The 26,802-nt window shown below is 40.3% G+C and overlaps 1 protein-coding gene across 1 annotated transcript; it reads left to right on the top strand.

Moving 5' to 3' along the window:
• On the top strand, positions 1 to 3,637 carry LOC106606998 (cyclic GMP-AMP synthase). The gene is made up of 5 exons (XM_014203532.2): positions 1 to 610; positions 705 to 921; positions 1,025 to 1,288; positions 1,634 to 1,733; positions 1,909 to 3,637. Exons 1-5 carry the CDS (start codon positions 146 to 148, stop codon positions 2,273 to 2,275), a joined length of 1,413 nt encoding a protein of 470 aa, XP_014059007.1. The 5' UTR covers positions 1 to 145; the 3' UTR covers positions 2,276 to 3,637.
• The last annotated feature ends 23,165 nt before the right edge of the window (positions 3,638 to 26,802 follow it).

Below are 26,802 nucleotides of genomic sequence, written 5' to 3'. Positions count from 1 at the left end.
GACGGCGATGAACGGATGCTGTATGTAGAAAGGGGAGTGTTCACATTCACTTTTCATCACACGGAAACAGTGAAGATTGTATCATTTAGCTAGCATAGAAGACAGTTTAACTCGTCGCTGTCACATCACGATCATACTTACTACAATGAGCGGCCGAGGGAAACCACAAAGCGTGCGCGCAAAGAGTCCGGAACCAGCGCATGCCAAGAATCCGGTTCGGGCCAAGAGTGCCCGGCAACCTCCAAAGGAACCAGTGAAAGACACTAAGAAGGAAACGCAACAGATCACTGATGAAAACAAACCCAAGAAAACTAAGGAACTTAAGCAGCCTAAGCTCACAACTGAGGAAAAGGCACTTGTGCCACAGAAGTGCGTAGAAGTTAAAACCGGATCAAGGATGGTCAAAAAAGGTCACAGCGTTGACTCAAATCCGAATAAGATCCTGTTTACAACCATTGATCAATTGACGATTAAGAAGAAACAGAAATCGGAATCAGCAAGTATTGTCAATGACATGGTAAAGCGTATAATGGACCACATGAAAAAGTGTACAGAATGCTTCAAAGATGTAAATGCTCTGCGCACTGGAAGTTACTACGAGAATTTAAAGGTGGGTTATTAATTGAATTCAATCATACATCACCAGTGTGACCCAATACTCGTTCATGCTTCACTAATGTTTGACGATCTTTTCATCAATATAGATTTCTAATCCCGACGAATTTGACGTGATGTTGACTGTGCCTGTCGAGCGGGTGAACATTCGGGCGTTTGGGGATGATGGGGCGTTTTACAGCGTGACGTTCAAACGAGGAAAACACTCGTTGGATCGCTTTCTAGATGAAGACAACACAATATCTGCCAGTGGAATGCTTACGGAGTTCAGAAACGAGGTTAAAAAGTGTGTGAAGATACTCAAAGGTGTGTACGGCTGTAGCGCGCGCTTCCCAAATGCCTGTAATGTAGCGTATGTATGCAAAACATTTGTTAATTAAATGTTTCTTATTTCCATACTTCTATCAAGATGTGGAGTTGGATAAGAAAAAGAAGGGTTGCCCGGCGGTGACCTTACTGATAAACGGGACGGGAACGGTCCCTATCTCACTGGACATTGTTCTGGGGCTTGAGGTCCGCTCGAGCTGGCCCCCTTTCACCCAAGGAGGCATAGACAAAATAGACATCTGGCTCGGGACCAAAGTGAAGAAAGAACAAAAGTTTAAGGGGTACTACCTCGTTCCGAAGTACGAGGGAAAGGGCACGGTGGAACGGGAAGGTGTCTGCGCTAGAGGTAACCTTTTTGTAAACATTAAGTCAACACTATTAAAGCTAACACATCTTGAATAAAACTATCACTTTCATTTGTGATTTCTTCATGAATGACAGTTGCAAAGCATAGGGCGACCAGGATGCCTGCAGTAACCCCCCCCTCCAAACAAAACGTTTTGAAATTGTTGAATAAAATATTTTTCTCACAAAATTAGGGCCTTTACTAGTCCTGTATTAGAAGACACCTATAGGTGTCAAAAAAAATTCAGCACTGCTTCCCCCCTTTCCAGAGAAAGGGGAAGTGGCATGTAGCTATGTACTTTTTCTGAGTTTCCTAAATGTGTTTTTCTTGTCCTGTTACCTACAGACGTATGGCGCATCTCATTCTCGCATGTGGAGAAGAGTATCCTAACAAATCATGGCTCCCAGAAGACCTGCTGCGAGGCCAGCGGGACTCGCTGCTGCAGGTAAGCCTACTATAGAATAAAATCTACAAACATGAAAACTGTAGTCATAACGATCAAGTGGATTTTTCCTAGTTGTATGAATTTACACATTTTATGAACGTGTCATTAAACCCATTTCCTTTGATAAATTGTGTATTATCATGTGTGCCTTAGACTTGCCGTTTTCTTGCTTCAGGAAGGACTGTCTGAAGCTTCTGAAGCACCTGTTGGGCTTGCTGAAGGCAGAGAACCCTAGTCTGTCCAAGTTCTGTTCCTACCACGCCAAGACCACCCTGCTTCACGCCTGCTGCTCCAGGACCAAGGACAGCGACTGGGAGGCGGCCCAGCTGGGACTCTGCTTCCAGCAGCTGCTGGAGGACTTTGAGGTCCACCTGAAAGATGGCATGCTCCCCAACTTCTTTATCCCCTCACACAATCTACTGAGCTCCAGCCATGACCGCAAGAGCTGTCAGTTACTAGCCCGGCGCATCGAGGAGGAACGCAACAATGGTTTCCCCATTTTCCACAAGTCAGTCGGGACTACCTCGATCACCTCCCCTTAGTGACTCACCCAGAGGCCCAATAGGCATAAGTGGAGTACAGTGGTGGTCGCATAATGTTGTCTATTCTTAAAGCAAAGGCATAGGCAGGAGGAATTGAAGAGCAGAGGAGTCAGAAGTTTAATTTAATTCAGATCTTACTTGAAGAGTTTTGAATGAGAGCCAACTGCTCCTCCAACAAATTATAAAAGGTAATGTAGCCCTTTCCTGCAGTCAATGACCAAAAGCGCACTCTTAGGCCTCATGGGTGGAATGTTATTAATCATTTTTTTTTAAAACCCAACAAAAATCTGGAGTTTCTATGTCAAACAGTTTTGCTATATTTCAGTCTTCTGTGATGTATATAAGTGTAATATTGGGATGCAAAGTAAAAAATGTATACATCTCAACTCTGTATCTGACACGGTACAGGCGTCTTTTTTTAAGCCCATAACCAGGTTTGAGGTGCATACTTTTGTTTCAAAGTATATTTGTTTAAGACTACCAAGAATCACTATGTGTGACCCTACATTTTGCCCACTGCAGTAAAAGGTTAACAAACTCAGTACAACACTATTAATTGTTCAATTAAAAAAAAAAACATTAAAATGTGCAACACAAAAAAAGGCTGAACACTGGAGGTTCCAGCATGGAAGTTGTAAGTTGCTTCTTCCTCTTCCGAGGAAAGAAATTACAGATTCGTAAGACAATTGGCAAAGGGATATTGGACTCTAAACCACAAAATATGAGTAGTTTTAGCACTAGGAGCTAACATGAGCTTTCAGTGAGGATTTTCCATTAAAAAAAATTAAATCGCTTAAAAATTATTTCATACTCAATTCTACCTACTCAGGATGTCAACACCATCTATTCCTTGCAGAGTATTTGTCCACCTGTGTGTCTGTCTTGGCCAAACCAGGAGGAAGAAACAGATTTTCCCTGGTGTACGTTTTGCTGTGTTGAGTTGTTAGAAACTGACTGTGTGACAGTTGGTCCAGGTGCATGCTGGGAAACTCCAGCTATAATTTTTGTAACCACGGTCATTCTCTTTGACTCAAACTGTCTAACAGAGAGAGAGAGAGAGAGTGTGTGTGTGTGTGTGTGTGTGTGTGTGTGTGTGTGTGTGTGTGTGTGTGTGTGTGTGTGTGTGTGTGTGTGTGTGTGTGTGTGTGTGTGTGTGTGTGTGTGTGATGTGAACACATTGCAGGTGCCTCTCTGTTTACCCAATATTTGTATTTCTGTTCAGCTTTTGTTCACCCAAGTTTATTATTAGCCATGCATTGGAATTTAAAGCCTGAGGGCAGAGGTGTTTTCAGCTGCATACCAATAAATTGCAATGTGCATGTGTGAAATACCCTACTTTTTAATAAAACAGAATACATAATGGCAAAGATGTCTTTCTTATCTCTGTGAACCCAAAGGACTAGCCTTTTCTTCACACATGTATGCTTAACCTGTTCAATAGGCAGGTGTGTGTGTACCTGTTGTGGGTTAGAACTTCCAGTTAGACTCTCCTCTGTCTCTCACTCCCCACATGATGAGATTAATATGGACAAGAGGGAGATTGTATTTGTCAAACGGCAGCCAGGTATTGATCAACATGTCACCAGAATAAGACCCTCGATATTTATTGGAAAGGAACATCAAGCTCATCACCGTGCACTTTAACCACCCTGTGAAGTTCATTGTAACGTATTTCATATGTAGCCTAATAAACTGCATAGTGGGAGGCCCACACAACTCAAAGTTTACTTCTATATGATGGTTATTAGGACTCGACATTAATGCTTGTCTGCAAGTAAAAAAAAGGTCGAACAAGAAGAATATAGATATAAGTTGTCAGAATGGATAAGTACAAAAATTCAGGCACAAATCACAAAATCAAACAATTATGCTACTCCGATCAGAATTGAATCAGTGACCTCCGGATGCAATGTGTTGCACTCTGTCATCCCAATTTCTGCAGTATAATTATTGTAGGCCTGCATTGACAGGCACACGCGTTATTTCAATCATGCAGCGTTTTTGAGATGACAGTGTGCACGTTTGTTGATATCATTGCGAGTTAGCGATTTATTTGCCTATAGCAATTTTTTGGTTAGCAATTAAAATCCTGGAAAACTCATGGTGTGTGCATCAACTGCGTGTGCCAATGGGCCGTAGCCAGAGGATATAGAGCAAGCGAGAGCGAAATAGACATTTCGACGGCAGGTAAAATAATGCAGCCTGGTCTCAAAGACTAGACGTAATATAGTAAAGCTGAATCCGGGAAACAAATCCAGGACAGAGAATGCAATAGAAATATTTCGACGGCAGGTAAAATAATGCAGCCTGGTCTCATAGACTAAACTTAACATAGTAAACCTGAATCCGGGACATCAAATCTGGGACAGCTCAATTAATATGATATGTTACGTTGGTATAAGGATTTAGAATTTTAGGACTCCTTTAGGTATAAAAAATATATATTTTTTGGGGGATAAAATATTGAATTTGGCCTTTACTTCTATAGCCCATAGAAACACATTGAATAACATTCACATTCATAAATGGCAAAAAATACAATCAAAAATGTATCATAAAGAATAAGGTTTTTAAACGTCTGTCCTATATCTAGGAGATATAAGAAAGCTAAGGTACTTTATTTTTTGCGACACATATTTAATCCCTTATTTTTGTTGGCACAAAACTACCTCCATACTTCCATTTGTTTGTTTGGGTTACAGTGCATTCAGGAAAGTATTCAGACCGCTTTACTTTTTCCACATTTTGTTACATTACAACCTTATTCTAAAATGGGTTAAATTGTTTTTTTTTATCTCATAAATCTACACACAATTCCCCATAATGACAAAGCAAAAACAGGTTTTTAGAAATTTGTGAGGGCTGTAGAGTAAAACGTGTTCGTGAGAGTCTTCCCTTAGAGTGGTCATAATAGTTTTTGTGAGAAGACTGATTTTTGGGATGTTTCATAGTTTGACAACTCAGTGGCCTTGTGGTTGAGTGTCCACTCTGTGATGGGAAGTTTGTGAGTTCAATCCCTGCCTGAGTCATACCAAAGACTGTAAAAATGAGACCTGATGTGTCTTTGCTTGGCATGGAGCTAGATTGGAGGTAAGGCCCTGTGATAGACTAGCTAGGGGGTGTAGTTGTACATTAATAACCTCTTTGGGCTGGGGGCAGTATTTTCACGTTCGGATGAAAAGCATGCCCAGAGTAAACTGCCTGCTACTCAGGCTCAGGAGCTAAGATATGCATATTATTAGTAGATTTGGATAGAAAACACTCTGAAGTTTCTAAAACTGTTTGAATGATGTCTGTGAGTATAACAGAACTCATATGGCAGGTGAAAACCTGAGAAAAATCCAACCAGGAAGTGGGAAATCTGAGGTTGTAGTTTTTCAAGTGATTGCCTATCCAATATACAGTGTAAATTTGGTCATATTGCACTTCCTAAGGCTTCCACTAGATGTCAGCAGTCTTTAGAACGTTGTTTCTGGCTTCTATTGCAAAAGGAGAGCAAATAAGAGCTGTTTGAACCAGTGGACTAGCCTTTAGTTTAGTCATGCACGCGTGGCCGTGAGCACGAGCGCCATTCCCTTTCATTTCTAAAGACAAAATAATTGTCCGGTTGGAATATTATTGAAGAATTATGATAAAAACATCCTAAAGATTGATTCTATACATCGTTTGACATGTTTCTACAAACTGTAATGAACTGTAATGAAACTTTTTTGACTTTTCGTCTGGACTTAGTGCCCATGCCTTGTGCATTTGGAATAGTGAACTAAACGCGCAAACAAAAAGGAGGTATTTGGACATAAAGATTAACTTTATCGAACAAAACAAACATTTCTTGTGGAACTTGGATTCCTGGGAGTGCATTCCGATGAAGATTATCAAAGGTAAGTGAATATTTATAACACTATTTCTGACTTTTGTTGACTCCACAACATGGCGGGCAATTGTATGGCTTGTTTTGGTGGCTGAGCGCTGTACTCAGATTATCGCATGGTGTGCTTTCACCGTAAAGCTTTTTTGAAATCTGACACAGCGGTTGCATTAAGGAGAAGTTTATCTATAATCCTATGCATAACACTTGTATCTTTCATCAACGTTTATGATGAGTATTTCTGTAAATTGATGTGGCTCTCTGCAAAATCACCGGAAGTTTTGTAGGCAAAACATTACTGAACATAACGCGCCAATGTAAACGGAGATTTTTTGATATAAATATGAACTTTATCGAACAAAACATACATGTATTGTGTAACAGGAAGTCCTATGAGTGCCATCTGATGAAGCTCATCAAAGGTTAGTGATTAATTTTATCTCTATTTATGCTTTTTGTGACTCCTCTCTTTGGCTGGAAAATGGCTGTATGTTTTTTTGTGACTAGGCGCTGACCTAACATAATCATATGGTATGCTTTCGCAGTAAAGCCTTTTTGAAATCAGACACTGTGGCTGGATTAACAAGAAGTTTATCTTTAAAATGGTGTATAATACTTGTATGTTTGAGGAATTTTAATCATCAGATTTCTGTTGTTTTGAATTTGGCACCCTGCAATTTCACTGGCTGTTGTTGAGGTGGTACCCACATATCCCAGAGAAGTTTTAAGCTGCCTCATGATACTGAAACAGGAGATAGGCTCCTGCCCTACGAGACATTTTGGCTCGCACAAGCTAAGGCTGCTGTAGCTCGGCCACCTTCCGTAGCAGATGTGAAAGGCCGACATAGGTGGGTGTGGTGGATTGAGACGCAGCCCATGCAAAAAAATGATATCTCTACCTTAAACTGATGGATTTTGATGCTTTTTGAAAATGTATTATGATACTTAGATTAACACAAGGGTGGTTGGCGTATAATACGAACGTCTAGCAACACAAAAACACTTAGCATTTTAGCTAATTAGCAACTCTTCAACTGCTTACTACTTTTTTTTCGTACTTTTCAACTGCTTAGCATGTTAGCTAACCTCTCCCCTAACCTTAATACTTTAACCTAACTCCTAAACGTAATCTTAACCTTAACCCCTAACCATTGCCTAGCTAATGTTAGCCACCTAGACAGCTTGCTAGAATTCGTAACATATCATACGTTTAGCAATTCTGTAACATATTGTACGTTTTTGCAAATTGTACCACATTGTACATTTTGCTAATTCGTAACATATCATTTTAATTGTAATTTGTAACATATCATACAAAATGGGTGATGGACATCCACAAAATAATACATACCATATGAAAAGTAACATCATACTAAATGGAGTGTCTCGGATTTACATACAGAATAATATGAAATGCTCTGAGACCAGGGTGAATAATAATATACAAGACTAACTAGATAGCCAATTCAAAACATATTGTGTAGTTTGACTGGTTATCTCGCTAGTTACCTATTTAGCTATTAGCATGTATTAATGTCATTGTCATGTCCGGTGTCCTAAAATAACTTTCTACTGGCACTCATGTATAACCGCAAAAGGGCCGACACGCAGTTGATATGGGTACACATTTGATGAAACCAATGCTGTATACTCCGGTTGTAAAACCGTCTCTCAAGCACTCAAAATTGGCTCAGATTCTCCTCTATTCAATACTGGCCATGTAATTCTGACAAAGTAAAAAAATAATAATCTTAGAACAGTCTAATTGAGAAGTAACTCCTATGGTGTCAAGATTTCCCCGGAACACAGATTTTATTTTTACCTTACAAATACAGTGGCTTGCCCTCTTGGCATTTTTCCTATTTTGTTTCCTTACAACCTGAAATTCAATAGATTTTATGGGGGGTTGTATCATTTGATTTACACAAACATGCCAACTTCAATGTGGGGATGGTGTTCTCGGGGTGATGAGAGGTGTTGGGTTTATACCAGATATAGTGTTTTCCTTGATGGCCAAAAGCTCAATTTTAGTCTCATCTGACCAGAGTACCTTCTTCCATATGTTTGGGGAGTCTCCTACATGCCTTTTAGCAAACACCAAACGTGTTTGCTTATTTTTTTCTTTAAGCAATGGCTTTTTTTCTGTCTGTAAAGGCTTTTTTCAAGCAATGTTTTTTTTTCTCTTCCGTAAAGCCCAGCTCTGTGGAGTGTACGGCTTAAAGTGGTCCTATTGACAGATACTCCAATCTCCGATGTGGAGCTTTGCAGCTCCTTCAGGGTTTTCTTTGGTCGCTTTGCTGCATCTCTGATTAATGCCCTCCTTGCCTGGTCCGTGAGTTTTGGTGGGCGGCCCTCTCTTGGCAGGTTTGTTGTGGTGCAATATTCTTTCCATTTTTTAATAATGGATTTAATGGTGCTCCGTGGGATGTTCAAAGTTTCAGGATATGTTTTTATAACCCAACCCTGATCTGTTTGGAGAGCTCCTTAGTCTTCATGGCGCCGCTTGCTTGGTGGTGTCCCTTGCTTAGTGGTGTGGCAGACTCTGGGGCCTTTCAGAACAGGTGTATATATATACTGAGATCATGTGACAGATCATGTGACACTTAGATTGCACACAGGTGGACTTTATTTAACTAATTATGTGACTTCTGAATGTAATTGGTTGCCCCAGATCTTATGTAGGGGCTTCATAGCACCACTTTTCCATTTTTAATTTTTTAGAATTTTTTGAAACAAGTATTTTTTTCATTTCACTTCACCTATTTGGACTATTTTGTGTATGTCCATTACATGAAATCCAAATAAAAATCAATTTAAATTACAGGTTGTAATGCAATAAAATAGGGAAAACACCAAGGGGGATGAAAACTTTTGCAAGGCACTGTAAGCTGTATCAAGTTAGTTACAACTGGGGCTGGAATGCAAACCTACAGGAAGTTAACTCTCCAAGAACAGGGTTGGATAGCTCTAGCCTACTGTTTCTGTAACAATAGCCTATAGCTAAAACCACGATTGTTTGTCAGTGTCAGAGTAGCCTGTCATTTTGGTCATTTGTGTGGTCATAAACAATATTCTGCTTACGTCTCCAGTAATGCCCTTACCAAAATATCAGGCTTCTGACAAACAGTTGTGGCAAACCTTAGGCAAATTTGCTGCAAGCTCATATTTTCATATGCAAAGTAGTTTTATGGCAAACTGTTGTGGCAAATTTGCGGCGACTTGTGAACTTCTGGCAAACAATTCTGGGAAACTTGTGGCGAACATTCTACTGTTTTCTGCAAATTTGATCAGGTTTTTGGTTACAGTGTGTTAACAACATTGAAATGTTGTATCTACGTGGAGATTAAAAGAGTACATGGCCATTAAGGCCAGATTGTTCTTCAAGATGTTCAAACATCCATAGATGACCAGCAGGGTCAAATAATAACCACAGTGGTTGTAGAGAGTGCAACAGGTCAGCACCTCAGGAGTAAATGTCAGTTGGCTTTTCATAGCCAAGCATTCAGAGGTCGAGACACCAGGTGCGGTAGAGAGAAAGAGAGAGGGGGGAGGGAAAGGGTGAGAGGGAGAGGGAGAAAACAGCAGGTCCGGGAAAGGTAGCACTTCCGGTGAACAGGTCAGGGTTCCATAGCCGCAGGCAGAACAGTTGAAACTGGAGCAGCAGCACAACCAGGTGGACTAGGGACAGCCAGGAGTCATCAGGCCAGGTAGTCCTGAGGCATGGTCCGAGGGCTCAGGTCCTCCGGGAGAGGAGGGAGAGAATTAGAGGTAGCATACTTAAATTCACAAAGGACACCAGATAAGACAGGATAATTACACCAGGTATAACAGACTGCCCCCAAGCCCCCCGGCACATAGACTATTGCAGCATAGATACTGGAGGCTGAGACAGGGGTGGTTGGGGGACATTGTGGTCCCATCCAACCAGGCAGGATATAACCCTACCCACTTTGCCAAACCACAGCCCCCACACTACTAGAGGGATATCAACAGACCACCAACTTACTACCCTGAGAAAAAGCTGATTATAGCCCATGAAGATCTCTTCCACCGCATGAGCCTGAGGGGGAGCAAGACCGGACAGGAAGATCACGTCAGTGACTCAACCCACTCAAGTCGAGTATAATGCAAAAAAGCCTGGCACGACGTGATGCACCCTTCCTAGAGATGGCATGGAAGAGCACTAGTAAACCAGTGACTCAGCCCCGTAATAGGGTCAGAGGCAGAGAATCCCAGTGGAGATAGGGGAGCCGGCCAGTGGTCCCAGTTGAGCATTATTTATTATCTGCTGTTGTTAAATAGGAAACAGCACGTTAGTTGTGCAGGGCTTGATGATGTTGATGGCTGTCGATGGTAAAATCTGTAGCATGAAAACAACTGTGTTAGCAGTGGACTTATGTGACCAGCATGCTAGCTAACACACTTATATACAGCAATCATATACCAAAGCACATCCCAGAATGCCCCTCAATCCCTAACAGGTACCATATACCCACACATGTATAAATAAGCAATGTACAGCAAACCTGTACACATTGTAAAATAGAAAACAGTATTCAGAACGTGACCTACCCCTTGCATCACAGTTTCATACTGGGGAGACCTGACGTTCGTGATCTCCACCTATCTGCAAGCGGGGCTAATCACAACACGCCTTATTGTCATCGAAATTGAACCAACTAATAAGAATGCTTGAACATTAAATACGCCTTTCTTTAGAGGCAAGTGTAAACATAACCAACCTTGTTACATTTAGAAGCTTCTGATAGGCTAATTGACATCATTTGAGTCAATTGGAGGTGTATCTGTGGATGTATTTCAAGGCCTACCTTCAAACTCAGTGCCTCTTTGCTTGACATCATGGGAAAATCAAAAGAAATCAGCCAAGACCTCAGAAAATAAATTGTAGACCTCCACAAGTCTGGTTCATCCTTGGGAGCGATTTCCAAACGCCTGAAGGTACCACGTTCATCTGTACAAATAATAGTATGCAAGTATAAACACCATGGGACCACACAGCTGTCATACCGCTCAGGAAGGAGACACGTTCTGTCTCCTAGAGATGAACGTACTTTGGTGCGAAAAGTGCAAATCAATCCCAGAACAACAGCAAAGGACCTTGTGAAGATGCTGGAGGAAACCGGTACAAAAGTATCTATATCCACAGTAAAATGAGTCCTATATCGACATAACCTGACAGGCCGCTTAGCAAGGAAGAATCCACTGCTCCGAAGCTGCCATAAAAAAGCCAGACTACGGTTTGCAACTGCACATGGGGACAAATATCGTACTTTTTGGAGAAATGTGCTCTGGTCTGATGAAACAAAAATAGAACTGTTTGGCCATAATGACCATCGTTATGTTTGGAGGAAAAATGGGCGGCTTGCAAGCCGAAGAACACCATCCCAACCGTGAAGCACGGGGGGGGGCAGCATCATGTTGTGGGGGTGCTTTGCTGCAGGAGGGACTGGTGCACTTCACAAAATAGATGGCTTCATTGTGTAGGAAAATTATGTGGATATATTGAAGCAACATCTCAAGTCATCAGTCAGGAAGTTAAAGCTTGGTCGCAAATGGGTCTTCCAAATCGACAATGACCCCAAGCATACTTCCAAATTTGTGGAAAATGGCTTAAGGACAACAAAGTCAAGGTATTGGAGTGGCCATCACAAAGCCCTGACCTCATCCTATAGAAAATTTGTGGGCAGAACTGAAAAGCGTGTGTGAGCAAGCAGGCCTACAAACCTAACTCAGTTACACCAGCTCTGTCAGGAGGAATGGACCAAAATCCACTCAACTTATTGTGGGAAGCTTGTGGAAGACTACCTGAAACGTTTGACACAAGTTAAACATTTTAAAGACAATGCTACCAAATACTAATTGAGTGTATGTAAACTTCTGACCCACTGGGAATGTGATGAAAGAAATAAAAGCTGAAATAAATCATTCTCTCTACTATTATTCTGACATTTCACATTCTTAAAATAAAAGTGGTAGTCCTAACTGACCTCAGAAAGGGAATTATTACTAGGATTAATTGTCAGGAATTGTGAAAAACTGAGTTTAAATGTATTTGGCTAAGGTGTATGTAAACTTCTGACTTCAACTGTAGTTTCCTTGATGTTGCTATGCTTCCCACTGAAACTGGCATTCTATATATCTTTCAGCAAGGAAACAATGTTTCACTTGTATGAATGCTATTTAAACAAACAATGTATCTAGCATAAACTGGGACTTAGGCCTAGTAAATCGACCTTGAAATGTGTGGCCAACTGTTCATAGAGAGCCACAGTATACAAGATTTTTCTACAGCCAAGCCTCAACACAACTGATTCAAACTGATAATGATATTCAATCTAGACTGGGGACTTCATCATTAAAGCTGCAATATGTAACTTTTGGGGCAATCTGACCAAATTCGAAAGGAAATGTGAGTTATAGATCTGTCATTTTCATTGAAAGCAAGTCTAGGACGTGGTAGATCTGTTCTATGTGCGCTATTTCTACGCTTCCCGTTCTTAAGTTTATTTTTTGCTTCTTACTTTCAGGCTTGTACACCAGCTTCAAACAGCTGAAAATGCAATATTTTTGGTTATGGAAAATATATTTCACAGTGGTTGAGATGGTACAATGATTCTCTACACTATACGTGCTTGTTTTGTCACATAAACTGAAATTAGGCAAACTATTAGAATTTTAGTAACCAGGAAATGCCAGAGCGATTTCTGCATCTTTAAGAGACAGTTGTCTACTTGTTGTCTCTTCTTCCTGACTCAGGTGTATAAGGCCTGGGTGGAAGAAAAACAACATAACATTTAGTTATTATGCCTAATATGACAATTCATATTATTTTTCCAAAATGTATTATTGATAACTTACCATGCATGTAAGAAGTCTTGACCTAGTGCACACATATTTCACTGTTCTCAGTTTGATTGAAGGCCTCAACCGTTCTTTTTGCTTTCTAGAAAGAGAGAAGGAACAACACATGATCAAGATGAGCTAGCTACTAGTTTAAAGCAATGAAATATCTAATTGTTACAAAGAATGAATGTGTGGGCTATATTTATGAGAACGATTTCTGCATTTGCTTACCTTATCAAGCTTGAAGATGACACTAATTTATCACTAGAAAAAGTGTTATGAGTGAGTGCACCACAAACCAGTGGTGGAAAAAGTACCCAATTGTCATACTTGAGTAAAAGTAAAAATACCTTAAATAGGAAATGTAAGAGTGAAAGTCACCCAGTAACTTACTACTTGAGTAAAAGTCTAAAGGTATTTGGTTTTAAATATACTTGAGTATCAAAAGTAAATGCAATTGCAAAAATGTACTAAAGTATCAAAAGTAAAATTATTAATCATTTAAAATTCCTTATATTGAGCAAACCAGATGGCACAATTGTTTGTGTTTTTAAAATGTAAGGATAGCCAGGGGCACACTCCAACACTCAGACATCATTCAGAAACAAACCATTTGTGTTTAGTGTTTAGCCAGATCAGAGACAGTAGAGATGACCAGGGATGTGCGTGAAATGGTCAATTTCTGTCCTACTAAGCATCCAAAATGTAACGAGTACTTTTGGGTGCCAGGGGAATGTATGGGGTAAAAAATACTTCATTTTCTTTAGGAATGTAGTGAAGTAAAAGTAAAAGTTGTCAAAACTATAAATAGTAAAGTACAAAAAATGTATTAAGTAGTACTTTAAAGTATTTTTACTTAAGTACTTTACACCACTGCCATAAACATCTTTCCAGGGTGTTGATACATCCTCCTCCCAATACAACCTCTTCCAAGAGCACGAGTAGGGTATCCATCTGCAAGTTACGTTTTGTTTTGATGTCAAGTCAGCTCATATTGTTTCTACCTTAGCTGTTGTGCTACTGACCAGTGACACTACCATACTGACATGCTATTAAAAGACAGCAACGTATTCACCTGTGTTTAGGCAAATCATTAGTTACCTAGCTAGCTATCACATTAGTTGTGCAAAAATATGATAGCCAACGTTAGCGCTAGACAGCGAACTAAGCGCTAGCCAGTCAGTGGCGCTGACAGATTGAAACTGGTATCAACAAAATGTGTTTCACTCTATGCCATAAAACATGACATTGCTAACTAGGCATGAATTAGCTAACACAATTTGAAAGTGTATTAGGTAGTTTAATTAATAAGTTAGACACTCACCGGACAACTTTGGTAGGTAGCTAGCTAGATAATTTGGTTTCCATTTTCCTACAGATTTCTCTAATCCCCGTGATTTCTTGTCATTGGTTAGAAACGTCTTCTGGTAAACTGTTTGACACTAGTGGCAATAAATATTGTTGCCACAGGTTTGCCACAGATTCAAAAAGATTCTTAAGAGAATTGTTTGCCAGAAAAAAACCTCTGGTGAACTGTTTGGCACTTGTGGCAATAAATATTATTGTTGCCAAAGGTTTTCTGCAGATTCACCACGTGTGGCAAACATTTGCAAACTTCTGGCAACATTTTGTAACACACTATTTAGTTAGCAGCGTGAAGTTTGCCTACACTATTTTTCATCGTATAGCTTGTTCTCCATCTTTTTTTTAAAATAGTGAGGCATCATGTTTTCAGAACTTTTATTTCCATGACTGCTAAATCCCAGAGACTCCCATAGAATTATCTGTCTACTTAAAGATAGACAAGATATGTGACAATATGTGTAGACAATATGTGTGAAAAATGCGACAATCCTTCATCTTGGAAGTAGAATTCACTTCCATGTTACTCCTCAGTAACAGCAAGGATTTATGGTAAAAACAAATAATAGCAAAGTTTACTCATAAAATATTAGGAAACCAATGGTCTGGGGTATAAATATAAACTATATATTACAATATGATAATATTGAACAATATTTATATATTTCCATTTGCATTCTATATAAAGAGGGTGCTTTTTGTCATGTCTGCTCCCACTCCCCCTCTCTGGTGCTCGAGGTCGCCAGGTTGGTCATCATTACGCACACCTGTCACTATCGTTACGTGCACCAGCGCTTCATCGGACTCACCTGGACTCCATCACATCATTGATTGCTTCCCCTATATCTGTCACTTCTTCAGTTTCATTCCCCTGTCTGCATTGATGTTGTTTAGTTTCTCTTGTCCAGATGCTGTTCTTGTTTAGTTTCATGTCTATTTATTATTAAATCCTCACCCTGTACTTGCTTTCCGTCTCCCAGTGTCTGTTGTTATGGAACCATTACAGAATGCAGACACCACAATTGGAAGCATCAGGGAGTTTTTGTTTTTTGTTGGTGACGTTGGGTCCTGCTGCCGAAGCAACCGGGGATGCCTCAGCTGGCTCGTCAGGCTCCCATGCCTCAGCTGGCTTGAGAAACTCACAAGCATCGGTTGGCTCGGCAGGCTCCCATGCCATGCCTCAGCCATATTGTTGTGATTCACCAAGTTATGTTGCTACTGTATTGACTGTAACATATGGTACAACTTCTAGCATGAGAAGCCCATATTTTCAATTGGCAAGCAATAGTAATGAATTCCCATGTAGTATGTTATCATGTGCATAAATCAACACACTAATCTCTTAATTTGACAGTTCCTACTAGTGGCCAATTTCAAAGTTGCAAAAACACTCTCAGATAAACACATTTTCCAGATATATTTAGTTATATCTGGAAAATGTGTTTATCTGAGAGTGTTTTTGCAACTTTGAAATTGGCCACTAGTAGGAACTTACACATAACTGTTAATAACTTAATAATAAAACATCTGATCGGCTTAGAAAACCACATGAACTGCTTGAAACATTAAATATTTCTTATTTTTTTCTTTGAATCCAAATATTGAAATGGTCTTAATGGGTATGTGGGCTTAATAGGTACACTTACCCTTTGCCTCATGCCAGACCATAAACTAATACACCTGTTTAGCAGAGCTTACTGAGACTTGACTTCCCTCTGTGAGCCTATGCAAATAATTTTTTTAAATTTGTTTTATTTCACACGCAAATAAATCAAGGTTCAATTTAAAATCAAAGGCAAAGCACAAAACTATCACAAAAAGCTAACCCATGACAAACATACCTCAACCAGAGAACTAAGGACATGATTACTGTCACGCTCTGACCTAGGAGAGCTGTGTTTTCTCTGTTTAGTTAGGTCAGGGTGTGACAGGTGGGTGGGCATTCTATGTTTTGTTTTCTATGTTTTGGCCAGGTATGGTTTCATATCAGGCAGCTGTCTATCGTTGTCTCTGATTGGAAGCCATACTTAGGCAGCCTGTTTTTCCCTGTGTTTTTGTGGGATCTTGTTTTTGTGCAGCTGTGTGTGAGCAGCCCCAGAACGTCACGTTTGTTTCAGTTTCACCTGTTTATTGTTTTGTTCAAGTTCACAATTAAAATATGGACGAAAGCAAAAGCATTTGCCAAGAATGTTTTCATTAATCATAGCTTAAAATGCATTCATAACTTAAAATGCATTTAATAAATAAAGATCTTTAGGGTTACGGTATATTTTGGAGTGTTATACATTTTCATAAACAATGTGGGATGGCAGTATCAAATGTATGTGAGTTTTTGCTAATTTCTGACAGGGAATTCAAAGACAGCACTCGTGACAATTACATGATTACAAACATGATTACATGATTATACACATGATTACACAAATCGAAACTATAATCTCTCTATCTATCCTCATCTTTCTCTTTGTCTCTGCTACATGGGGAGTGGCACTGGAATGGAAAGGGCGAGGCGGGTGGTAGGACTGAGAGATAAGTTTCGTTTTCCTGCAAATGTTCATTGGGACATGCAATTGTCTAATCCAAGCCAAAGGCAGTCAAGTTGATATTTGTTTGAGCCATATAATGAGTGCCTGACTCAGACACAGGAAATGCTAAAATGATGACTTGGCATGTCTCTGCCGTTTTGATTATTCCCTTGTCCTTGGTTCACACATCATGTTGTGTTTCTGCCATGGCACTCTGCCACGGTTAAGACTCCTACCCCCTTAGCCATTGTGAAAAGTCAACAACCTATCAGAAATTTAGAGCTACTACCATATACTGTATATCCTTTACACCTATCCAATGTTTACCTATCTAATTCGGTCAGATTTACATGAAGTGCCTCTTGAATTGGGCAAGGAATAAATGTATAGTTTCCTCTTAATGTCTTGCTAGGTGTCATGTTGTGCAACACTATATTCTTGCCTATGAAGATTAGAACTTTGTCCTGAGGCTCCATGTAGCAGTTGCTCATTCTTCTCCGTGTAACAGTTGGGATTATCGGACAATTCGGAGGGAAAACATATTTCTTATCCCAGGATTGAGGTATGTTTCCCGAGCCATATCTAGCAAATCCAATCTGATAGTGGGTTATAAGCACTGCAGCTCGTAAAAGGTCCAATGCAGTCATTTTTATCTCAATATTAAAAAAATTCTGGATAACAATTAAATACCTTAATGTGATTGTTTTCCATTAAAATGGTCCCAAAAAAGTAATAATCTTAGCAAAGAGCAATTTCTCAAACTAGAATTTTGCTAGGATTATCTGGGATTGGTCTGAGTGTGGAGGGGAAAACTGAAAACTAGCTCTTATTGGCACATCCTAGTGATGACATCAGGCAGGCCAAAACCCCATCCCACCTAAACAGGCTGAAATTTCAGGCGGCCTTTTCAATAAACTGTTACACTGAAAGGGAATTATCATTATTTTCACAATTTCACTATTATTCCAGACTCGTAGTGTGGAAATATATATAAAACACAGTAAAATCACGTTTTGACTGCACTTTAAAGGCAATTGTCCCTCGTGCGCGGGATCCCATTCACAGTAAACACTCTATATGCCAGCTGTCAGAAATTGCCTTTAAAACTTCTTCAGGAAAGGTGTCCTGTCCACAGGACGGTTGAGCTAACGTAGGCTAATGTGATTAGCATGAGGTTGTAAGAAACAAAACAAAAATCCCAGGACATAGACATATCTGATACGGGCAGAAAGCTTAAATTCTTGTTAATATATCTGCAATGTCCAATTTACAGTAGCTATTAGAGTGAAAGAATGCCATATTATTGTTTGAGGAGAGTACACAATTATTTACATTTACATTTACATTTAAGTCATTTAGCAGACGCTCTTATCCAGAGCGACTTACAAATTGGTGCATTCACCTTATGATATCTAGTGGAACAACCACTTTACAATAGTGTATCAAATCTTTTAATGGGGGGGGGGTTAGAAGGATTACTTTATCCTATCCTAGGTATTCCTTAAAGAGGTGGGGTTTCAGGTGTCTCCGGAAGGTGGTGACTGACTCCGCTGTCCTGGCGTCGTGAGGGAGCTTGTTCCACCATTGGGGTGCCAGAGCAGCGAACAGTTTTGACTGGGCTGAGCGGGAACTGTGCTTCCTCAGAGGTAGGGGGCCAGCAGGCCAGAGGTGGATGAACGCAGTGCCCTTGTTTGGGTGTAGGGCCTGATCAGAGCCTGAAGGTATGGAGGTGCCGTTCCCTTCACAGCTCCGTAGGCAATCACCATGGTCTTGTAGCGGATGCGAGCTTCAACTGGAAGCCAGTGGAGAAAGCGGAGGAGCGGGGTGACGTGAGAGAACTTGGGAAGGTTGAACACCAGACGGGCTGCGGCGTTCTGGATGAGTTGTAGAATTATTAACAATTATGAACTTGAAAATGTATGAATTAACCAATTAGGCACATTTGGGCAGTCTTGATACAACATTTTTTATATATATGCAAGATTTCACTGGATAACTCTACAACTTTGCGCATATGGTGCTGCCATCTAGTGGCCAAAGTCTAAATTGCGCCTCATTATGCCCTTTATCTTGCATTTCAAAGATGATGGTACAAAAAAATACAAAAAAAGTTTTTGTTTTTCTTTGTATCATCTTTTACCAGATCTAATGTGTTATATTCTCCTACATTCCTTTCGCATTTCCAAAAACTTCAAAGTGTTTCCTTTCAAATGGTATCAAGAATATGCATATCCTTGCTTCAGGGCCATGCAGTTAGATTTGGGTATGTCATTTTAGGCGAAAATTGAAAAAAGGGGGCGGATCAGGCAGGCAAAAAAAACCCATCCCACCTAAACAGGATGAAATTTCAGGCGCCCTTTTCAATAAGCTGTTACACTAAAAGGGAATGTTCATCATTTTCACAATTTCTCCAACCTCATAGTGTGGAAATATATATAAAACACATTAAAATCAAGATTGGACTGCACTGGGTCTTTAAAGGCAATTGTCCCTCGTGCGCGGAATCCCATTCACAGTAAATGCTGCGTATGCCAGCTCAGTCGGAAATTGCCTTTAAAACCTACAATTCATATAAATCCTCAATTGGATTGAATCCCACTCTAGGTCTTTACATACCTCCCCCCTCAATCCCCCGACCCCCGCACACTATAATTTTCTGTAAACAAATCTGTCCACCAAGATGCAATTCCATGCGTGGTAAATGTACTTTTGAAGAAAATGCCCCTATATAGTAAAGCCATAATAACATGTGTTATGTAGTACAGGCTACAGTTGAGCAGAGGCATTTTTAGGATTTCCACACGTGGGGATTTCTTTTTTTATCAGGTTCCGGGAAAAAACATGTATTTTAAAAACATATTTCATGCAATTCTACCTCATTTACACTACAGAAGACATTGCCTGAATCTTTTTTAATACCACACAAATGACTGAAACGAGTGGCTACTCTGACACTGACAAACTGAGATCAATCTGGTCTGAATTCAAACAAACAATAGCCCAGGCCAATGAAGCGACACACACAGATTGTAAGGAATTTGGAGGAAATATATATACAGTATATACAGCATGAGTCAAAAGTTTAGATACACCTACACATTCAAGGGTTTTTCTTTATTTTCACTAATTTCTGCATTGTAGTATAATAGTGAAGGCATAAAACAATGAAATAACACATATGGAATCATGTAGTAACCAAAAAAGTGTTAAACAAATCAAAAATAATTTATATTTGAGATTCTTCAAAGCAGCCACCCTTTGCCTTGATAACAGCTTTGCACACTCTTGGCATTCTCTCAACCAGCTTCATGAGGTAGTCACCTGGAATGCATTATAATTAACAGGTGTGCCTTGTTAAAAGTTAATTTGTGGAATTTCTTTCCTTCTTAATGCATACAGAAGATGGTATACAGGGCTTCAATATATCCACATAATTTCCCATCCTCATGATGCCATCTATTTTGTGAAGTGCACCAGTCCCTCCTGCAGCAAAGCCCCCCCACAACATGATGCTGCCACCCCCGTGCTTCACGGTTGGGATGGTGTTCTTCGGCTTGCAAGCCTCCCCCATTTTCCTCCAAACATAACAATGGTCATTATGGCCAAACAGTTCTATTTTTGTTTCATCAGACCAGAGGACATTTCTCAAAAAAATACAATCTTTGTACCCATGTGCAGTTGCAAACCGTAGTCTGGCTTGGCGGTTTCGGAGCAGTGGCTTCTTCCTTGCTGAGCAGCCTTTCAGGTTATGTCGATATAGGACTCGTTTTTACTCTGGATGTAGATACTTTTGTACCTGTTTCCTCCAGCATCTTCACAAGGTCCTTTGCTGTTGTTCTGGGATTGATTTGCACTTTTCGCACCAAAGTACGTTCATCTCTAGGAGACAGAATGTGTCTCCTTCCTGAGTGGTATGACAGCTGCGTGGTCCCATGGTGTTTATAGTTGCGTACTATTGTTTGTACAGATGAATGTGGTACCTTCAGAAATTGCCAAGAAACTGAAGATCTCGTACAATGCTGTGTATTAATCCCTTCACAGAACAGCGCAAACTGGCTCTAACCAGAATAGAAAGATGAGTGGGAGGCCCCGATGCACAACTGAGCAAGAGGACAAGTACATTAAATTGTCTAGTTTGAGAAACAAACGCCTCACAAGTCCTCAACTGGCAGCTTCATTAAATAGTACCCGCAAAACACGTCTCAACGTCAACCGTGAAGAGGCGACTCCTGGATGCTGGCTTTCTAGGCAGAGTTGTAAAAAAAAGCCTTATCTCAGACTGGCCAATAAAAAGAAAAGATTAAGATGGGAAAATGAACACAGACACTGGACAGAGGAACTCACATACAGACACACCACGATCATTGTATATATTTGATCCCTTGAAGAAGTTTTGTTGCATAAGGTTATTACAGTAGTTTGGATGTGGTACTTGTTAAAGCCCTAGTTGTATAGTGCATTAGTAGTATGTATGGTACCATTTAAAGCCCTTGTAACTGTTCTTGAGGCACTCTGACTTAATCTGTAGAGCCAGTTCTCTAGCGGGAGTCAGAACCAGCATACCAGGGCCGTCCCGCTTATCTCTTTTTCTGTGGGCACACATACAATAAGTGTAAGAAATACAGCAAATGTCTATACCATTCTCTCCGAACTAAACGAGAACATAAGGGGTAGAGGTCAATTTTGGATTGAGCAATGGATTGAAATTACACCAGTATGGGCTCCCGAGTGGGCAGCGGTCTAAGGCACTACATCTCAGTGCAAGAGGTGTCACTACAGTCCCTGGTTCAAATCCAGGCTGTATCACATCCAGTTGTGATTGGGAGTCCCATAGGGTGGCGCACAATTGGCCCAGCATTTTCCGGGGTAGGCCGTCATTGTAAATAAAAAATGTATTCTTAACTGACTTGCCTTGCTAAATAAAGGTTGAATATTTTTTTTATTTTTTAAATGGTGGTAAACTCACACAGACTGCGGATCCATGTGGATGAAGCCAGGTAGGCCAGGGTCTTCCCTGTGCCTGTCTGGGCGATCGCAATCAGGTCATCTCCTTTCAGTGACACAGGCCAGGCCTGAGACTGGGACAGAGGGACACAACTGTCATCAGCATGGGAATGACACTGACAACATGGGAGTTACAGTGTAATGGGTAGTGGGTTTATTGTTAAAACTAAATCTTGTATCTCAGAATAAAGACCTTGTCAATGCCAACCCAGGCATCACAGAATGGGTGCATGCTGCCCTTACTGATGTTAGGTGCAGGAAGTGTAGTCAGCATAATAGATATAACCACAGATAACAGGAAGCTATGAGTCATTACAGGCAGAAAGCTTTCTCACGAAATATCCTTCATTGAGCTTCAAAGGGTGTGTCCCAATAACATCTCCTTTCTCCTAGTTATGCACAGTATACTTCTGTAATTTTTTGATACTCGAACATAAAAAAATGGTTTGGTACTACAATTTAGTTACTTTCGGTACTTCTATCAAATGTGTCTCATGTCGCGTAATGACTTAGAGGATCAATTCTGTCTAGTAATATGTCAACCAGGCCAGAAACGTCTCAGCGCATTTGGTGTTCTAGTTTGACATTGAGATGCTCTGTCGCAGTTTTCCATTCATTTATGCACCACCACGCTTCGCACGGCACATGCAAGCTGTCCAGAGTGCAGACTAGCAAAAAGAAGCGCCCATCAATCCACTCACTGAGTTTATTTATTTTAGGGAAAGTGATTTATTTACAAAAGTAAACTTCCAATAGTGAACATAGTAGCAAATTAGCAATAGGTTACTGTTAGTGGTCTACAAAAAGTCAGCTCTACAAAAAGACACCTAGCATTGGTCTAGGCTACTGTAGCCAAATCGATCAAAAGTGTGCAACTGCAGCCCGCAATTTGTGGCGTTCCTGCATGTGGGCATTCCATCCCCCCCCCCCGAACATCCCTTTGGTTCCTTCATGAATGCACCCCCTCGGCTGGAGCACGACATCTTCATGCTTGTGTGACAGTTTTGAATGTGGGTCAAAAGGGATATAAAAGTATTATTTTTGTTTTTTTGCCCCCGCCTACCGGAGTCATCCTTGCCAGCGCACAGAAAAACTGTCTACCGGTCATCCCTACCTCCATCTAGCACAGAAGACGGGAGACGAGGGTAACACTGTGTACCAGCTAGCTTGATAGTTAGCACATGGTGTCACCTCCACCTCCTGCTTGCTGTTTACCAGAGTCCTCCTTAGGACTAGCTGGCTAAGCTAGCACAGTGTCCTTCGCTCCCGCCTGCCGAACAACTGCCTTCAACGTCATTAACAGAACTGCGGGAAAACCATGCCCGACAGGCGGTGCCAAAGGACACTGTCTACCGGTGTACAGCTAGCTAGCTACCGTTGTATGCTCTGAGTCTCATTTTTAAATGTATGCAGTTCTGTCCTTGAGCTGTTATTGTTTATTATCATGCCATGTTTTATGTTTTGTGTGGATCCCAGAAGGAGTAGCTGCTGCTTTCGCAACAGCTAATGGGGATAAATAATAAAATAATAAATAAAAGACCAATATATGGTTTTGCAGAAGGATTTTAGGCTAAATGCCCACATCTCATTATTGGTTTCTCTTATTTTAACTACAGAAGTCAAGTGCCACCACCCCATCAGCTACATTGAACAGTTATATGCACACAATAATGTGATTATTGTGGATAGTCAGACTAATATACACTGCATTCGGAAAATATTCAGACCCCTTGAATTTTTCCACATTTTGTTACGTTACCACCTTATTCTAAAATGAATTAAATTGTTTTTATTTTCCCCCTCATCAATCTACACACAATACCCCATAATGACAAAGCAAAAACAGGTTTTTAGACATTTTAGCAAATTTATAAATAAAAAAAATATGGCCACTTTTAAGTGGCTTCCATATGGCCATTTTACCATAAAGACCTGATTGGTGGAGTGTTGCAGAGATAGTTCCCCATCTCCACAGAGGAACTCTGGAGCTCTGTCAGTGACCATCGGGTTCTTGTTCACCTCCCTGACCAAGGCCATTCTCAGTTTGGCCGTGCGGCTTTGTCATTATGGGGTATTGTGTGTAGATTGATGAGGAAAAAAATATTTTATCCATTTTAGAATAAGGCTGTAACAAAATGTGGAAAAAGTCACGGGGTCTGAATACTTTCCGAATGCACTGTAATAGTTTTCATTAATTGTTTACATGCTTTGCAAGAAAAACGATTCCCCTAATAATCCTGATTACATGGACACATCTGAAAAGGCTATCTGATGGCATTGATAAATACCTGATAAATGCAGAAAATCGCCAATCAAAATAAACATTCTACCACAGAAAACATGCTATTTTTGGAAGCATATTTGATTCTGAGTTCGGAAATATAAAGTATGAATGTGAAAACTACTTCTAACGCATACATTCAGTCCCGAACTCCCTTCACTCACGCTAAAGAGGGAGGCTCGGTCGGCTGGTGCTAGCACATGCACAGATCAAATAAACTGCTGAAACACTGATTAAGGTGTTTACTGTCCTAATAACTTGAAAGATTGCTAAGAAAACCAGTTATTTTAATCGGCGTATGTTTACTTAGATTTTGACTTTATGCCGATTAAGATAAACAGAGTAAGGTGTTTACACGACTATTGCACAATCTGTTTAATATTAAATTATTAGTGTGCATGTAAACATACTCCAGCCTACCATTACATCCACGCAAGAACCAAAGACTGAAGTGAAACATCGCACTCCCCCATTTCTTTCTGGTTCATATCAGAGCATGTGAGCAGAGTTGAGAGGTTGGAAATCCAGGGGTGCTTGCGCACCATTCCGGTGCTCGGTTTGCTTTCCTACTGCTCAGCTAAAAACTGCTCTATGCTCACAGGAAAAAACACCAACACCCATCTATTTTTGTGACTGCATGGACCTACCAATTGTTTTTTAAGTATTTGAATAAACATGAAAAGGTGAATGTAAGAAGCGAACATCATTTCAAATAGGCTACATGTTATATTAAACAGCATATAAACACTATAAATAGGTCAGGAGCCAGACAGGGAGCCTAAGAAGGAATGATAATGAATTATCTAGTCTATATTATTTTAATCATTTCAAGGCTATAGCCTACAAAGAAATACATTGTGAAGCATTTGCGAGTGTGACACAATAGGCTCGAAGGGACAAAAAGCGTTCAGCATTTTTAAACAACATTTAGTTGAATTAAATCATTATAGTCTATAAATTGCGCATATAGGATGTGACTTAGTTAGAATTAAATACAAATCAAATGAAAAATTACTTATTAGTGCCTTTGAATTCATTTTTAGAATGCATTTTTAGAAACATGAGTTTGGCCAGTCTGGTTTCAGGCTCATACGATGGTGCCTGGAGGGCCGGCTAGCAGCAGAAAATATCCTCTCCACACTTGCAGAGCTACTGGGATGATAAACACCCTTTTGGCCACTCTTGCCAGGCTGGGCAGAGATGCAGTTGTTTTTGTATTTTTCTATAGGTAGGCCTAAAGGTTTTTAGGCAAAATAACCAAATCAAAACGGAAATCTCCTTGAAAGTGAGAATATGCAAAAATGTGGTCCTATTGTATAGATAATAGAACTTTTAATACATACTTTGCTACAATGACACAGTTATCTACCCACCTTGTTCCTTTTTTTTAGCATGTGCACATAGCATGCTTTTGGCATAGTGTGATTCTTTAGTTGTGGGCACTAAATCACCGCATTTCCTCTCTTGCTATTGGTCCTCATCTTTGTAAGTTACCTTGATTTAGCACCTGTGAGTTTTATCAGTTTCTTTATGAAATATTTAGCGAATTCCATGACAGTAGCACAAGCAAGGGGCTAAAGCAGCACACAAGTAGACTACGAATGCATGCTGGGCCGAGCATGCCCTGAGCTTGTGAAGTGAGTGCTACTGGTGCGGGCGAGAAGGCCGACGCTCCAGCCAAATTGGGCACACTCAGCTCACATACTCTGGTTCATATACAGTCAATAAACTAAGCAGACCAGACCCAGCTGCTAATGCATAGGTGCCTATAGATGGGTTACGTTTATTACACATTTTTTATAATTTAGCAGACACTCTTATCCAGATCGACTTACAATAGTGAACACATACATTTTCATTTGTACTGGTCCCTCGTAGGAATGGAACCCACAATCCTGGCATTGCAAGTGCCATGCTCTACCAACCGAACCACACCTGTCAGCAGACAATGTCACAAAAACTATGTAAGTAGATGACAAGAAACTGATATATGGGGTATCATAAGTGGCTCGTTTCATCTTCTTCTTGATACAATGTCTTGTTTTGAGGTGTTTTGACAAATTTCATGTCAATACTAATATGGCTCAAATTCGCTAGCTAACCAACAATCGTAAGGATGTTGTTGTGTATTGATATTCTGGTTTGTCCCTTTAGGGCACCTGTAACACTTTAGGGCACAGGTGCCCTTACATACATTGGAATGCTTGTAATGTTTTTCCTGTAAAATGCATTAAACAATGCCCACGTTAGTTTCTACTCCAGTCTCATGTCCTGTCCTTATATTAGTTGTATAAGTAATATAGTGTGCTACACAACAAAACTAGCGACGAGGAAGAAACGTTCTCACATTTGTGCTCCTTATCTTAAGCAGAGAATGTAGAAAAGAAGCAAAGAAAACGTGGAGTTCTAACCAGTCGAGGGACGCTAGCTAGCTTCTGATGTCACAGTAACAAGAGCCTCAAGGGATAGGAAGAGTTTCGCTTCAGGAGACAGTGAATTCACTGTGAGTGGGAAAACATTTAATAAAAAAAGGGTCTGTGAGTAAGGGACCGTCTGAAAGTGTGAGAAAGAAGAATAATACATCAGAAATGTCTGCAATGGTTGGAAGTAAAGGAACATTTGA

This window comes from Salmo salar, chromosome ssa01 (assembly GCF_905237065.1).
Source record: "Salmo salar chromosome ssa01, Ssal_v3.1, whole genome shotgun sequence".
Taxonomy (NCBI): Eukaryota; Metazoa; Chordata; class Actinopteri; order Salmoniformes; family Salmonidae; genus Salmo; species Salmo salar.
The sequence above is the reverse complement of the archived record's forward strand: the minus strand, read 5'-3'. Positions and strand labels throughout refer to the sequence as shown.

Coding starts and splice junctions, on each gene's coding strand:
- LOC106606998 (XM_014203532.2), top strand. CDS start 146: ATGAGCGGCCGAGGGAAACCACAAAGCGTGCGCGCAAAGAGTCCGGAA. Junction 1,289..1,633: donor GGAAGGTGTCTGCGCTAGAG/GTAACCTTTTTG, acceptor TGTTACCTACAG/ACGTATGGCGCATCTCATTC. Junction 1,734..1,908: donor AGCGGGACTCGCTGCTGCAG/GTAAGCCTACTA, acceptor TTCTTGCTTCAG/GAAGGACTGTCTGAAGCTTC.